Source organism: Nelusetta ayraudi, unplaced genomic scaffold (genome assembly GCF_046127955.1).
Source record: "Nelusetta ayraudi isolate G7.1 ecotype Tasmania unplaced genomic scaffold, CSIRO-AGI_Nayr_v1 ptg000014l, whole genome shotgun sequence".
NCBI classification, from domain to species: domain Eukaryota; kingdom Metazoa; phylum Chordata; class Actinopteri; order Tetraodontiformes; family Monacanthidae; genus Nelusetta; species Nelusetta ayraudi.
Window position 1 is genome coordinate 849,816 of NW_027466064.1, and position 13,702 is coordinate 863,517.

General features: G+C 47.2%; 1 protein-coding gene across 1 annotated transcript; it reads left to right on the top strand.

The window, feature by feature from the left end:
• The first annotated feature begins 514 nt into the window (after positions 1-514).
• Positions 515-12,156, top strand: LOC142886163 (noelin-like). The gene is made up of 6 exons (XM_076023130.1): positions 515-783; positions 2,672-2,821; positions 3,318-3,473; positions 8,883-9,102; positions 9,208-9,314; positions 9,846-12,156. Exons 1-6 carry the CDS (start codon positions 721-723, stop codon positions 10,506-10,508), a joined length of 1,359 nt encoding a protein of 452 aa, XP_075879245.1. The 5' UTR covers positions 515-720; the 3' UTR covers positions 10,509-12,156.
• The last annotated feature ends 1,546 nt before the right edge of the window (positions 12,157-13,702 follow it).

Below are 13,702 nucleotides of genomic sequence, written 5' to 3' on the forward strand. Positions count from 1 at the left end.
GGCCGAGCTTCTGTCCATCAGGTCAACAAACAGCGAAGACCTTTCAGGCATTCAACCCTCTCAGCGACACTCACCTGAAGTGCAATGCCACCTGCTGGCGAGCAGAGGCAGCTGCTGACCTACACATTCACATGAAATATATATACACATATATTTTTATATATTTGTGTGTGTATTTGTATATACACGTGTGTATGTGTGTATATGATGCATCGATCTCTGGCTCTGCTGTCATTTGGATTCAGGCAGGAACTGGGTTTTAACGGCGCCGCTCTTCAGTCCCGCGTTCAGAAGACGGCGCCGAGGAGAAAAAAGAATTTCCTCTCCGGCAGATTGAGCGCACAGACGGCCGGAGGATCACGATTCTCAGCTGATTCTTGGCTCCGCTTCAGAGAAGAAGAACAAGGGGAGCGAGAGGAGGGGGAGGGCAGAGCGACAGCAGAGAGGAGCAGAGGGGGAGGAGCAGCAGAGAGGAGCAGAGGGGGAGGAGTGAACACGGAGGGAGGGAGGAGGAAGAGCAGAGCGAGCGGAGGGAGGCAGAAGGAAGAGCCGCAGGAGAAGGCGACCACGGGAAGCAGGACGGCCACAAATTAGCAGGACATCGGAGAACAAGCAGCGCATCTGCAGGAGGAGCTTGGAGGAGGAGCGGCTGAAGAGCACCAGGAGAGCCAGGAGAGCCAGGAGAGCCAGCAGATCCAGCAGACCCAGCAGATCCAGGACATGGAGGCTGAAGAGCTCTGCAACCTCTTCCTGCTGCTGCTGCTGGGATCACACCTCGCCCTGGTAAATATGGACCGGTCTATTTTTACTCCGCCGCCTCCTGTCAACAGCCTCTACTTTACATCCTGGGCTTCCTGCTTCCGGCTCATCAGTCAGACTGTGCCACAGTCTCCTCAGGTCGTCTCCTCAGGTCGTCTCCTCAGCTCGTCTCCTCAGCTCGTCTCCTCAGCTCGCCTGCCTGTGTTTGCAGCAGCCGCTCATTATGATGATCTGATGTGATTGCATTTTGTTGGATTTGATTCATAAATGATGAGAATGGTGCAATGATCCCAGAATGCATCTGTCACCATTCTCTCTAGGAAGCAGCAGATTTACTGAACTGAGCACTGCATTCAAATCATTTCATGGCTTTGCAGATGATTTGATGATTTGATGATTTGATGCCACACAGGATTCTGACACCTGCCGACCTCATGACCCCTGCTGATGCATCCTGAGATCTCTGACAGCAGGGAAACTAAAACCCGTCCTCCTCCTCCCCCTTTCTCCTCTCCTCAACTGCCACAGGAAATCAACTTTAGTCTCTTCCTGCTCACTGTCGCCCCCTTACTGTCATGATTTAATCATGAACTGCTTCTATTTTAAAGCTTCTGTCTGGAAGATTTCAGTCGACTCGTCCGTCTTCGCCATTGTGAGAATCTCATGATTTATTAATGAAGCCAAATGTGTTTGAGATGACTTATGTTGCTGTTTAGTAGCGGATCGTCTCAGGCACCAGGTTCTTCTGGACCACTGAAAACCATCGCACCAGGTTCTTCTGGACCACTGAAGACCATCGCCTTTCTACGATGGTTTGGATGAAAAATCCAAAATGCCTCTGAAGATTGGATTGAAAACTTTCATTCTGTCTTCGTTACTACATAGACCCAGTGTCCTTTTGTTCAGACAGTTATAACTATATACTACATAGTATACTAGTATATACAATGTATATTTACTATAACTCTAACTGTCTGAACAAAAGGAAAGCAGGTCTATGCCTCTGAAGTGTCTGAAGCTTGGCTTCGACTCCTGCAGAACTCTGAACAGAACTCTCGTTAGCGCAGCTTCTGTATCAGGTTAATTCCCCAGGACAGGGTTAGGCTAGGGTTAGGGTAGGCTAGGCTTAGGGTAGGCTTAGGCTTCATCTCAACTCCCTAGCAAGAGTGTGTAGACAACACACATTGCAACTCTGCTCTGTAACTTTCCCATCCCTTTGCCTCCTGTTTCATCTTTCTCTCTGTGTCCTCCTGATCAGGAAGTGTGCATGATGATGACACCTGTATGTGTGAGTGGGTGATGTTCCAATGGTTCTGATGAGGTTGAGACTTTGTGTGCATCTGGACACACAACCTCCTCAGGCTTCCTGGGCGCCTGATCGACGCCTGACTTCTGTGTATTGAACCTCTGTATTGTATATAACAATATCTGTATTGTATTGTTTCTATAGGGTTTGTGTTCGAGTTGCTGTCAACGAGGATTACACACACACACACACACACACACACACACACACACACACACACACACACTTCACTGCTGCAGCTGCTGACCAATCCACCACACTGTCTTGTGTAATGTTGATGAAAAATGATTGTGTGAATCATTTGTGGCTCTGTAGTATCTCAGCATTCCTCCTCCTCCTCCTCCCCCCCTCCTCCTGCTCCACCTCCCCACCTCCTCCTCCTGGCTCTCCTCCTCCTCCTCCTCCTCCTCCCCCCCTCCTCCTGCTCCTCCTCCCCACCTCCCCCTCCTGGCTCTCTTCCTCCTCCTGCTCCTCCCCCTCCTGGCTCTCCTCCTCCTCCTGCTCCTCCCCTTCCTCCTGCTCCTCCTCCCCTCCTCCTCCTCCTGGCTCTCTTCCTCCTCCTGGCTCTCCTCCTCCTCCTCCCCCTCCCCCTCCTCCTGTGGACAGGTGGGTCCTGCTGCACCTGAGGACGGCTGGCAGGTGTACAGCTCAGCTCAGGACGCTGAAGGTCGCTGCGTCTGCACGGTGGTCGCTCCTCAGCAAACCATCTGCTCCAGAGATGCTCGAACCAAACAGCTGAGAACCCTGCTGGAGAAGGTACAGAATGCAGGGCCTGGATGTTGTGGCTCCTCCTCCTCCCAGCAGTCTGTGTTTCACTGCAGCAGCGTTGATCTTTACATTCACTCCTCTGTCCTCCAGTAAAAGTCCAAGCTTAGCAGAATAGAATAGAAAACACAAAGACTTTTCCATCGTCCATCCTCTCAACTTCCTGTAGCCAGCATATGGGGAAGCCCCTGGACGCCACACTGCAGGGTCAGGGGTCAGGGGTCAAGCTCTGGGTGGAAGTCCTCACTGGGGAAGCGAGGCCGTGGCGCTGCTCTAGTGTGCCACCTGCTGGCCAAAGAAGCAAAGAACATTTTAGATTCCTTCACTTCAATGTTTCTGAGATTTCTTGACACACAGTTTTCACTGTCGGAGGTTTTTGCCATCATCACAATTTCGTGCCTTCTAAAAAACCAACAAGCAACGTTTGAGTTTTGAGCAGCTGATGAGATGGCGGCGCTAAACACTCCTCCCTGTTTCTGTCCTCCAGGTTCAGAACATGAGTCAGTCCATTGAGGTTCTGGATCAGCGGACACAGAGGGACCTGAAGTTCGTGGAAACGATGGAAGTTCAGCTCAAGAGCCTGGAGATCAAGTTCAGGGAGGTGGAGAACGGCCACGACAGCAACGCTGCCAGACAGTACAAGGTAACACACGTCCTGCTGTCATTGGCTGTCAAACGGGGGCGTGTCTATTCTGGACCCAAATGCACCACACAGACAAGGTTTGAAGGTTCAAAAAAAGGCGCAGCTTTATTTTGAGGGAAGGCGACTGGTCAGTCGAAAAGTGTGTGTGTGTGTGTGTGTGTGTGTGTGTGGGGGGGGGGCGTCGAAGTTCAGGGGAAAGGCTGGAGGCCAGAACCAGAACAGGCAAGGTCAGTAGCAGGCGAGTCGGTCCGGGGTTCCGTGCTGGAGCGTCGTGCATGGCAGAGGAACAATCTGGCAAGGAGAGCAGGTGCAGAGAGGTGGTGCTGGTGGACCCGGGTGCAGAGAGGTGGTGCTGATGGACCCGGGTGCAGAGAGGTGGTGTTGGTGGACCTGGGTGGAGAGAAGTGGTGCTGATGGACCCGGGTGCAGAGAGGTGATGCTGGTGGACCCAGGTGGAGAGAAGTGGTGCTGGTGGACCCGGGTGCAGAGAGGTGGTGCTGGTGGACCCGGGTGGAGAGAAGTGGTGCTGGTGGATCCGGGTGCAGAGAGGTGGTGCTGGTGGACCCAGGTGGAGAGAAGTGGTGCTGGTGGACCCGGGTGGAGAGAGTTGGTGCTGATGGACCCAGGTGGAGAGAAGTGGTGATGCCTTCAGGGAAGAAAACGAAAATTCAGCATCAACATGACGGCAAACCATGACAGGCTGAGCAGGTTACTGCTGCAGACCGGTTCAGGTCCAACAACAATAATACAGGTGGTGATGCTCCGGGGGAAGCAGTGCACATTAGGGAAGCTTTGAAGAATATCAATCTGTCAGTCAGTAGCAGATTATTGATGACGTCTCGGTCAGGACTGTATCAGAACCAGTCAGGTTAGGGTCAGGACTGTATCAGAACCAGTCAGGTTAGGGTCAGGTTACCCAGCACTGTGGTTGAACTGCACTCTTCAACAACATGATGTATTCCAGGAGTCAGGGGATTCCTCCGAGTGTAAGAGGTCTCAATCTGGTGTTCCGAGGTCCAGTTCCATTCTAATCTCCGATGGGCCCAAAAAATAAATATTCTTTCATTCTTATGAGATTCTTACTGCACCTCACAAATTCCAAACACCAGCAGTCCCCCGTCACGGGCCTCGAACCCTTGTCCTCTCTGCGGTGACCTACTGGACTTACTCATCCTTCAGAGGTCTCGGCTTCCAGGAGCTAACCCTAAACCCTAAACCTAGCCTAATCCTAACCCAACCCTAACCCTAACCCACTGGACGTGGAAGCGCAGCCTAACCCTAGCCTAACCCTAACCCTAAACCTAGCCTAACCCTAACCATAACCCTAAACCTAAACCTAAACCCTAACCCTATGAGAATTGCGTGCGAGGCCTCTGGTTCACACCAGACGTGCACGTCTCTTTGGCACGTGCACTACTGTTGTGCATCTCTGATGTGAGATTTGATTTGAGACTCGGATGCAAAGGAACGATGCACTGCAATTCAATGACTTTGATTCTTTATTCACCAAAATAAAAACATTCTGTGTTTTTCAATTTAAAGCTCTTCTGTGAGCAACCAACAATAACAAGGCGAGCTTAATGTACTTCATGAAGAATAAATCAACCTTTCCTGACTGCTTACAAATGGACTCAATGTAAACTCTTCTTGCTGTTGCTGCAAACAGACAGCAGCTGAACTGTCACAATAAAATTCACCACAGTGAAAAATCTCAGCTGTGAGGAGAAACTCATGACAGAAAATAGGGTTAGGGTTCCTTGAACTCAATCAGAATGAAGTGAAAGCACTGGTCACCAGAACATCTGACATTAGTGACACATTCAAGTCATTTTTTGAGAATCCATCCTCCTCGGAGGACAGACTTTCATCCCAACTATTTGACTAATTTTTTGATAGACTTAATTTACCCACGCTATCGGATAATGAACCTAAGGAATTGGAGGCCCCGATAACTTTAGATGAATTGCACACAACAGTTAAATTGACCAACAGGGGGCGCTCACCAGGAATTGACGGGATCCCTGCTGAACTATACTTAGAACTTTGGAATATTATAGGTCCGATTTGGTTAGACACTATTAATTCTGGGATAGGCTCCAGCAGACCCCCGTGACCCTGAGCTCGGGACTAAGCGGGTATGGAAAATGAATGAATGAATGAACTATTAATTCTGCTATAAGAAGGGGCCATTTTCACAAAGACCTTAATACAGCGCTTATTTCAGTGCTTCATAAGCCTGGCAGGAACCCCCAGAACTTTTCAAATTATCGCCCTAGATCGCTAATCAATGCAGATATCAAAATTTATTCTAAAGTAATTGCTATACGCCTGGAAAAAGTTTTTGGGAAGTTGATCAATCCGGACCAAACCGGCTTTCTTAAAGGGCGGTTAGCGTCAGACAACATCCGTCGGCTCTTACATATCAGCGCTGATGCTAAAAGGACGGGTAGGCCCAATGGAGTGGGGATATCTGTGGAAAGTCTTGGAAAAATTTAAATTTGGTCCAAATTTGATCAAACTGATACAAGTTTTATATTCTGATTCATCTGCTAGGGTTGTCACAGCCGGGCAGCTTTCTGATCTTTTTAACAAAGGTCGCGGCTGGAGACAGGGTTGCCCAGCATCTCCTCCTTGTTGAACCGTTGGGCCAATTCATACGGCAAAGTAAACCAGTTGCTCCAATTCAGTTAGGGTCTACATCGCACTCCATCTCAATGTATGCTGATGATACACTTGTTTACCTTTCCAACTTACAACAATCTCTCCCAAATGTGTTGAAAATCATAGAACACTTTGGTTCACTCTCCGGTTATAAAATGAATCGTTCCGAGTCGATTCTATTGTCGTTGAATGCAGACCTAATAAAACTGGGAATCCAATCATGCATACCGGTGTCGCAGAAGGCAGATATTAGGCATATTTAGGCATAGAAATGAATCCCTGTATTCAGAAGATAGCAACAAACAATTACTCGTCTGCTTTGAAGAAAGTTGAGGATGATCTTGAGAGATGGGCAGTTCTCCCGTCATCGATGCCTGCTCGTGCAGCTACAATCAAAATCAATGTGTGACCACGCATACATTTTGTAAGCTCTATGCGCCCTCTACCAACCCCAGCAGGATTTTGGCAGAAACTTGACTCGAAGATTAAAAAGTTCATTTGGAATGGAAAGAAACCCCGCATTAAATGTTCAACACTACAAGGAGGAAAACCCCAGGGTAGTTGGGCCCAAACTTTAAGTGATATCATCGGGCGTTTGTGCTCCGTTGGGTGAAACAATGGTTTGGTGAGGAGGTGGCTTCACCCTGGAAGGTTTTAGAACGGGCTCTGGTTCATCCTTTTAGGCTCAGGGATGTGGCTTTCTCTGGACTCAAACAGAACAAATGCTACCTACAATTTGGCCCTATAATATCATATGTTATACAAACATTGATGAATGTAGGGAAACTTATGGGTTTTAAATCAAAATGGCACAGACATTCCCCTATTTGGCATAATGCCAATCTATTGACAGGTGACAAGCCTTCACATCACAGCTATGGGCTCAATGTGACGTTTGGACATTAGGGGTTATCTCAGGTCAAAGTGCAATTTTGCATTTTCCGGATCTAATGTCCAATTTCGGTGTCTCTAGAAACTCACAGTTCCTTTATTTTAGAGTAAGATCAGCACTGAGTTCACTCAAGGTCCATTGTGAGGCTGAATTAAGATCCCATCCTTTAATATTACTGATGGAGAGAGTGCCCCAAAAGAAATCAGTCTCTTACATTTATAATAATCTTCTTTCTTACATCTCTGTACAATCATCTGAATGCAGATGTTGGGAAGCAGATACACAGCTCGGAACAGCGACCATTAACTGGGATACCGTGTGGGAAAATGTTTTCAATCTTCTAAAAACCCAAATCACCAATTCATTCATTACAAAACTTGTCACAGGACCTACTTAACACCACGTAAAAGACACATGATGGGCTCGGCACCCAATCCTAACTGTACATTCTGTAATCAGGGCATTGTGGGTACATTGATGCATGTTTTGTGGGAATGCCCAGACATACTTAGATTCTGGATTAAAGTTACGGATGAGATGTCTGAGCTGGTAGGAAAGAAACTCCCACTGGGTCCAGCACTTCTTCTTTTAAATGACTCAAGGTTTAAAATTCCTGAGGTAAATGCAAACTCTGGTTGGCTGGCATGACAGCTGCCAAAACAACGATAGTCTTAAGGTGGCTTCCGCCACACCAGCTCTCAATCAAACACTGGTTGCAGGTTCTTCTTGAGGTCGTTGACCTCGAGTGGTCATCAGCTCGCACAAATAATTCTAATCCTCCAACATTGGAGATATGGAAAAAAGCTGCAGAGGATGTTAAAACATTATTGGCATGACCCTTGAAGTTTATTCATTGCTCTGTATGTTGTGTAACCCTATATGTTGTGTAACCCTATGTTACATGTGATTGCTTTGATGCCATAGGTAGGGAGAGGAGGGGTGGAAGAATGAACTAACAGGTTTTATTTCTCAGTGGAGGGGATGGGGGGGTATTTTGTGTGTTGTTTTGTTTTGTTTCGTGTGTGTATGTGTACTTAACATATGTATGTTTGCTGTGCTGCGTTATCAATGTTTTGAAAAGAATCAAAAGTTGATTACAAAACAAAATGAGTGCACAATGCAACTCCTCATTGGTGCCACTTTCAGTCCGTGCTGTATTATTCAAGCCACATGTTCCACTCTAAGCTGTTCTTTGGGAACATCAGCTGATCCACATGATCGGGGTCAAGCAAACTGCACTGCACTGTGCTGTAACTTACAGCGCAGTGCTGTGCAGTGCTGTGTCTGTCTGTGACAGACGTAAAAAGCGATGCATTGAGATTTAATCCCACACTTGCAAGGATTCACGGCCGCTCGCATCGGTTAATCTTCCCCTCCCCAGTGTGTGTGTGTGTGTGTGCGTGTGTGTGTGCACGCGTGTTTCATCTCTCTTGCACTCCGGTATATTCGTGGTATTTTATTTTGAAATGTCTTTATTTTGAAAATTGAGTGTATTTCCTTGTTTTTCTTTGAGTGACTTCCTGTTTGATTGACGCTTTGTGTCCAGTGTGAACCACGACATGGGTCAACATGGTCCCACATGGTCTCCGCTTGGCGGTGCCTCCAGGTCCAGTCTGACCCACGACATGGGTCAACATGGTCCAATATGGAGGCGGGGCTTTTGATCCAATTCAGTGGCCAATTTTCCAACATTTGGAGGCGGGGCTGTTGTCCCACCAGGAGACTCTGCTATACTATAGAACTACACTGCATTACATGTAGTACCATGACGTTCCAACTGTTCCAACAGTTCCAACAGCAACATTACAGTGAATGTGAACTGGTCCCTGATTGGTCAGTGCTGCGTTTGTCTGCAGTCCATCAAAGCAAAGATGGAGGAGCTCCGCCCACTGATCCCGGTCCTGGAGGCGTACAAGGCCGACACGCTCCTGGTCAAGCAGTTCAGGGAGGAGGTGGCCAACGTGACGGAGCTGCTGGGAACCCTGCAGGAGCAGCTGGGGGGTCTGGACTACCAGGACCTCCACAGCCGGGTCCTGAGCCTAGAGGACCGGCTGCGGGCCTGCATGCAGAGACTGGGTGAGTCCAGCAGTCTCCCCCTGCTGGTCCGAGAGAGGCTGCAGCACGGAACCACACCATCACATGATCACATGACCTCATGACCTCATGACCTCTTTCTACTAGCTTGCGGGAAGCTGACTGGAATTTCGGAGCCAATTACCATCAAGACGTCAGGATCCCGATTTGGGTCTTGGATGACAGACCCGTTAGCGCCACCAGGGGACGAGAGAGTGAGTCACACAACACAACACAACACAACACAACACTCAAAGCAAGGCAGTCTGTTTATCACAGTTACCATGAGAGGAAACCGTCGCCCTCCTGCGGGCTCACAACCAGCAGGTGGCGCCGCAGGGTTCGGGTGCAGTGTGGCACGGCTGGTAGTTGAGGTCAAGGACCTCCATGACCCGGGCCCTTTAGAAACGCCCACTAGCTGTAGGGACTGGAACAGCACCTTGCTGGGTGGTGACACACCTCTAAAGTGTTGTGGTGACCATCATCAAAGTAAACATATCAACACAATCCTGGGTTGTGTAGAAAATGTGCTGTAATGTTGTTGAGGTGTCGAACGTTCTTGTGGTTCCTGTGTTGTTGTGGGGGTAACCCTAACCCTGACCCTGACCCTAACCCTAACCCTGACCCTGACCCTAACCCTGACCCTAACCCTGACCCTGACCCTAACCCTGACCCTGACCCTGAGTTGGAAGTCTTTTTGTTCTGAACTTTGACTTTGAACCAAATGATTCTTTCCTCCCCTGCAGGTTTGGTACATGGACGGCTACCACAACAACCGCTTTGTGAGAGAGTACAAATCTATGTTTGATTTCATGACGACGGACAACTTCACCTCCCACCGCCTCCCCCACCCCTGGTCCGGGACGGGTCAGGTGGTTTACAACGGATCCATTTACTTCAACAAGTTTCAGAGTCACACCGTCATCAAGTTTGACTTTAGCACGTCACTGATCAGCCGCTCCAAGCAGCTGGACTTTGCCGGCTACAACAACATGTACCACTACTCCTGGGGGGGGCACTCAGACATCGACCTCATGGTGGATGAGGGGGGGCTCTGGGCCGTTTACGCGACCAACCAGAACGCTGGAAACATAGTCCTGAGCCAGTTAAATCCCAACACCCTGCAGATAATCCGCAGCTGGACCACCAACCACCCTAAACGCAGTGCCGGGGAGGCCTTCATGATCTGTGGTACCATGTACGTCACCAACGGGTACTCTGGAGGCACCAAGGTGTACTACGCCTACTCCACCAACTCTTCCACATATGAGTACATTGACATTCCCCTGACCAATAAATACAGTCACCTGTCCATGCTGGACTACAACCCCCGGGACAGGGCGCTGTATGCATGGAACAACGGCCACCAAGTCCTTTACAATGTTACACTCTACCACATCATACAGTAACGGTCCAGCTTCAAGGATGAGCCTCGCTTAGTCACAACAGACTTAAACACTCAATAGCCCGACAGACAGAAAATTAAAATCACATTTTAACCAATAAAGCTAACAGCTAGCTGCTAGCTAACAGCTAGCTAACAGCCAACTGTCTGTCTCAGGTCTAGACATCTCTTTTGTATATTCACACTGCTTAGTTATCATCATATAAACCAAGCTTCCTTTAAAGGAGGACAAAATCCTTGCTGTGTTTTTTCTTCTATTTTTTTAAACTAGGCTCAATTTGTCACCATAAATGGATTTAATCCCAAAACTCTGGACTGTTAGCTTAAATCCTTTGAGTATTGCAGAACTGTAATGACCAACCTTTTTTAGTGTAGCGACCAAAGTTTATAACACAGAATACTTGAGAACATCAACTCAGTAATGTCAGACATAAAAATGAGCATTTTTATCAATGATTATTTTATTGAACTTATTTTAACCCTCTTGTCTGATTACCAAACAGTAGTTCAGTTTGGGCACCGCAGCTTAAAACAACTCAGAGTTGTGGCAACTTCCAGATTAAATGTAAAGGGTACCTACAGAGTACCCTACTAACCCTAACCCCAACCCTACTAGCCCTAACCCTAACCCTAACCTTGTAGTGGGACCAGAGGGTTCTCATCAACTCATTGTTTGCAATAAAGAGGCGGAGCGATGCTGCAGATTGAGCAAAAAGCTTTGATCTGTCTTAGTTACACTCATCAATAAATAATGACAGTAACACATTGCTGCCATAAGAAACACACAACACTTTCCTAAAGGAAGGAGAACAATCTAATAAGTCTGATGTACTGTTGCAACTCAAATAGTAATAATAGAAACCACTGAGCAGAGTTAAAGTCTTCACCTCTTTATCTTCGAGGGTTCTCACACAGCAACGAGTTTCCTTTTATATTCTTGTATGAATTTAGGGAAAACACATTCCAAGCATTGGCATAGAGTTGTGGGGCCTCGTGTACAAAGAAGTGGACTGAGTGCTGCAACCTGGAAAACTACAAACCCAGAAAACATCGCATGCCCCAAAAATCAGAATGTAAATTTGATTTGAAGTTGAAAACTCGGTCCTGTTGCCTTAAACTGAAGCATGGACACTGCGACCTCCAGGTCCTGGAGGTCCTGGAGGACCTGGAGGACCTGGAGGTCCTGGAGGTCACAGACCGAATGTGCAGCGTGAATCCGGGTTTTATTCCAGAGTCGTCGTCTCGCTGCTGTAAAGATGCAGAAACTTTTCTGCTGTGATTCTTTTTGCGAGAGCTGTTTTTTATTTTATTGCTTTTCTCATCCACTGACATTCCTGTGTCACACATGGACGACTGTTTCCAGGTCAGCAGCAGCAGTGAGTGTCGCCAGCGGACCAGCAACAGGCTGGGAGTTGTAGTTCTTGGAGTGGACGATGGCTTTAATGTGTGTGCAGTCTTTGTGCATGAGGCACATCTGTGCACATCTGTGCTGCAGAACGCTTGTCAAGTAACTGATGGAGGCTTTAAGAGCTCCATGGATCCACATGATCACATGATCACATGATCACAGGGGATTTGCAATCATTACTAATGATTGCTTTACGAATGTTGAAATAAAATTCAATTTGTTCCGAGTTCAATTGAATACAAATTGGTAACACAAGTGGTTCTAACTGTAGTTGTTGACTGTGTGAGTTCGGGTTCGGGTTCGGGGTGGGGGGGGGGGGGTCGGGTTGGTGGCGAGTCGCTAACTGCACAACATCACAACTGTGTCACCACTTCCTGTTTGTTGTTGATTGTGGTGAAATCCTGGAGAGCCGGCAGCTACACAAAGCTTCTGTGTGCAACACAACACACAGACAACTTCAACACAACACCACACAACATCAACACCACACAGACAACTTCAACACAACATCAACACAACACCACACAACAACATCAACACAACACCACACAACAACTTCAACACAACACCACACAACATCACACAGACAACTTCAGCACAACACAACACAACATCAACACAACAACACGCAGACAACTTCAACACAACATCAACACAACACCACACAACAACATCAACACAACACCACACAACAACTTCAACACAACACCACACAACAACATCAACACAACACTCAGACAACATCAACACAACAACACACAGACAACATCAACACAACACCACACAGACAACATCAACACAACACCATCAACACAACACCACACAGACAACAGCAACACCACACACAGACAACTTCAACACAACACCACACAGACAACATCAACACAACAACACACAGACAACATCAACACAACACCACACAGACAACATCAACACAACACACAGACAACATCAACACAACACCACACAGACAACATCAACACAACACCACACAGAGAACATCAACACAACCACACACAGACAACATCAACACAACACCACGCAGACAACATCAACACAACACACAGACATCAACACAACACCACACAACAACATCAACACAACACACAGACAACATCAACACAACAACACGTAGACAACATCAACACAACACCATGCAGACAACATCAACACAACACCACACAGACAACATCAACACAACACCACACAGACAACATCAACACATGCACACTGTTATTCAAACACCATCGGCCACTGACTTCTGTCCTAGAATCCTTTTGTAGTTTCAAAAAGTCATTCTTTTATTTTGAAGGTGTGGATTGAAATGTTCGAGGCGACGCTGAGTTACACAACACTCGTTCTCTCGTGTAGATATTTTTACTGCTTGTTTCATAATATTTCCCTTTGTCTGTGATTCCTGGTACCACAGGTTTATACTGCAGTGACACACTGACACTGACACGTAGTTTTCCAGTGTAGTTTAATACGTTTAAGAAGTGATGGAAATATGTTGTGCTTTAATGTAACACAAACTGCATGAGAACACAATGAAGTGTGAGCTTGTAGGTCAACAGGGCTTCTTTCTGACGCATCACAAATAAAATCTTCAATTGTTTTTAATACCTTCAAATAAAATTGTATGGAAATCTGCTGTTTGTTTTTTTTGATGAGGTTTTGGAGATCAAGTCCGACGTTACAGAGGTCACAAGGTCAGTGTTACAACAGCGAGGACAGCTCTTTCATCCCATAGGCGTCCTTTTTAAAACCAACAGTTTAATTTATCTTTAAGC

Coding starts and splice junctions, on each gene's coding strand:
- LOC142886163 (XM_076023130.1), top strand. CDS start 721: ATGGAGGCTGAAGAGCTCTGCAACCTCTTCCTGCTGCTGCTGCTGGGA. Junction 784..2,671: donor TGGGATCACACCTCGCCCTG/GTAAATATGGAC, acceptor TCCTGTGGACAG/GTGGGTCCTGCTGCACCTGA. Junction 9,315..9,845: donor CGCCACCAGGGGACGAGAGA/GTGAGTCACACA, acceptor CCTCCCCTGCAG/GTTTGGTACATGGACGGCTA.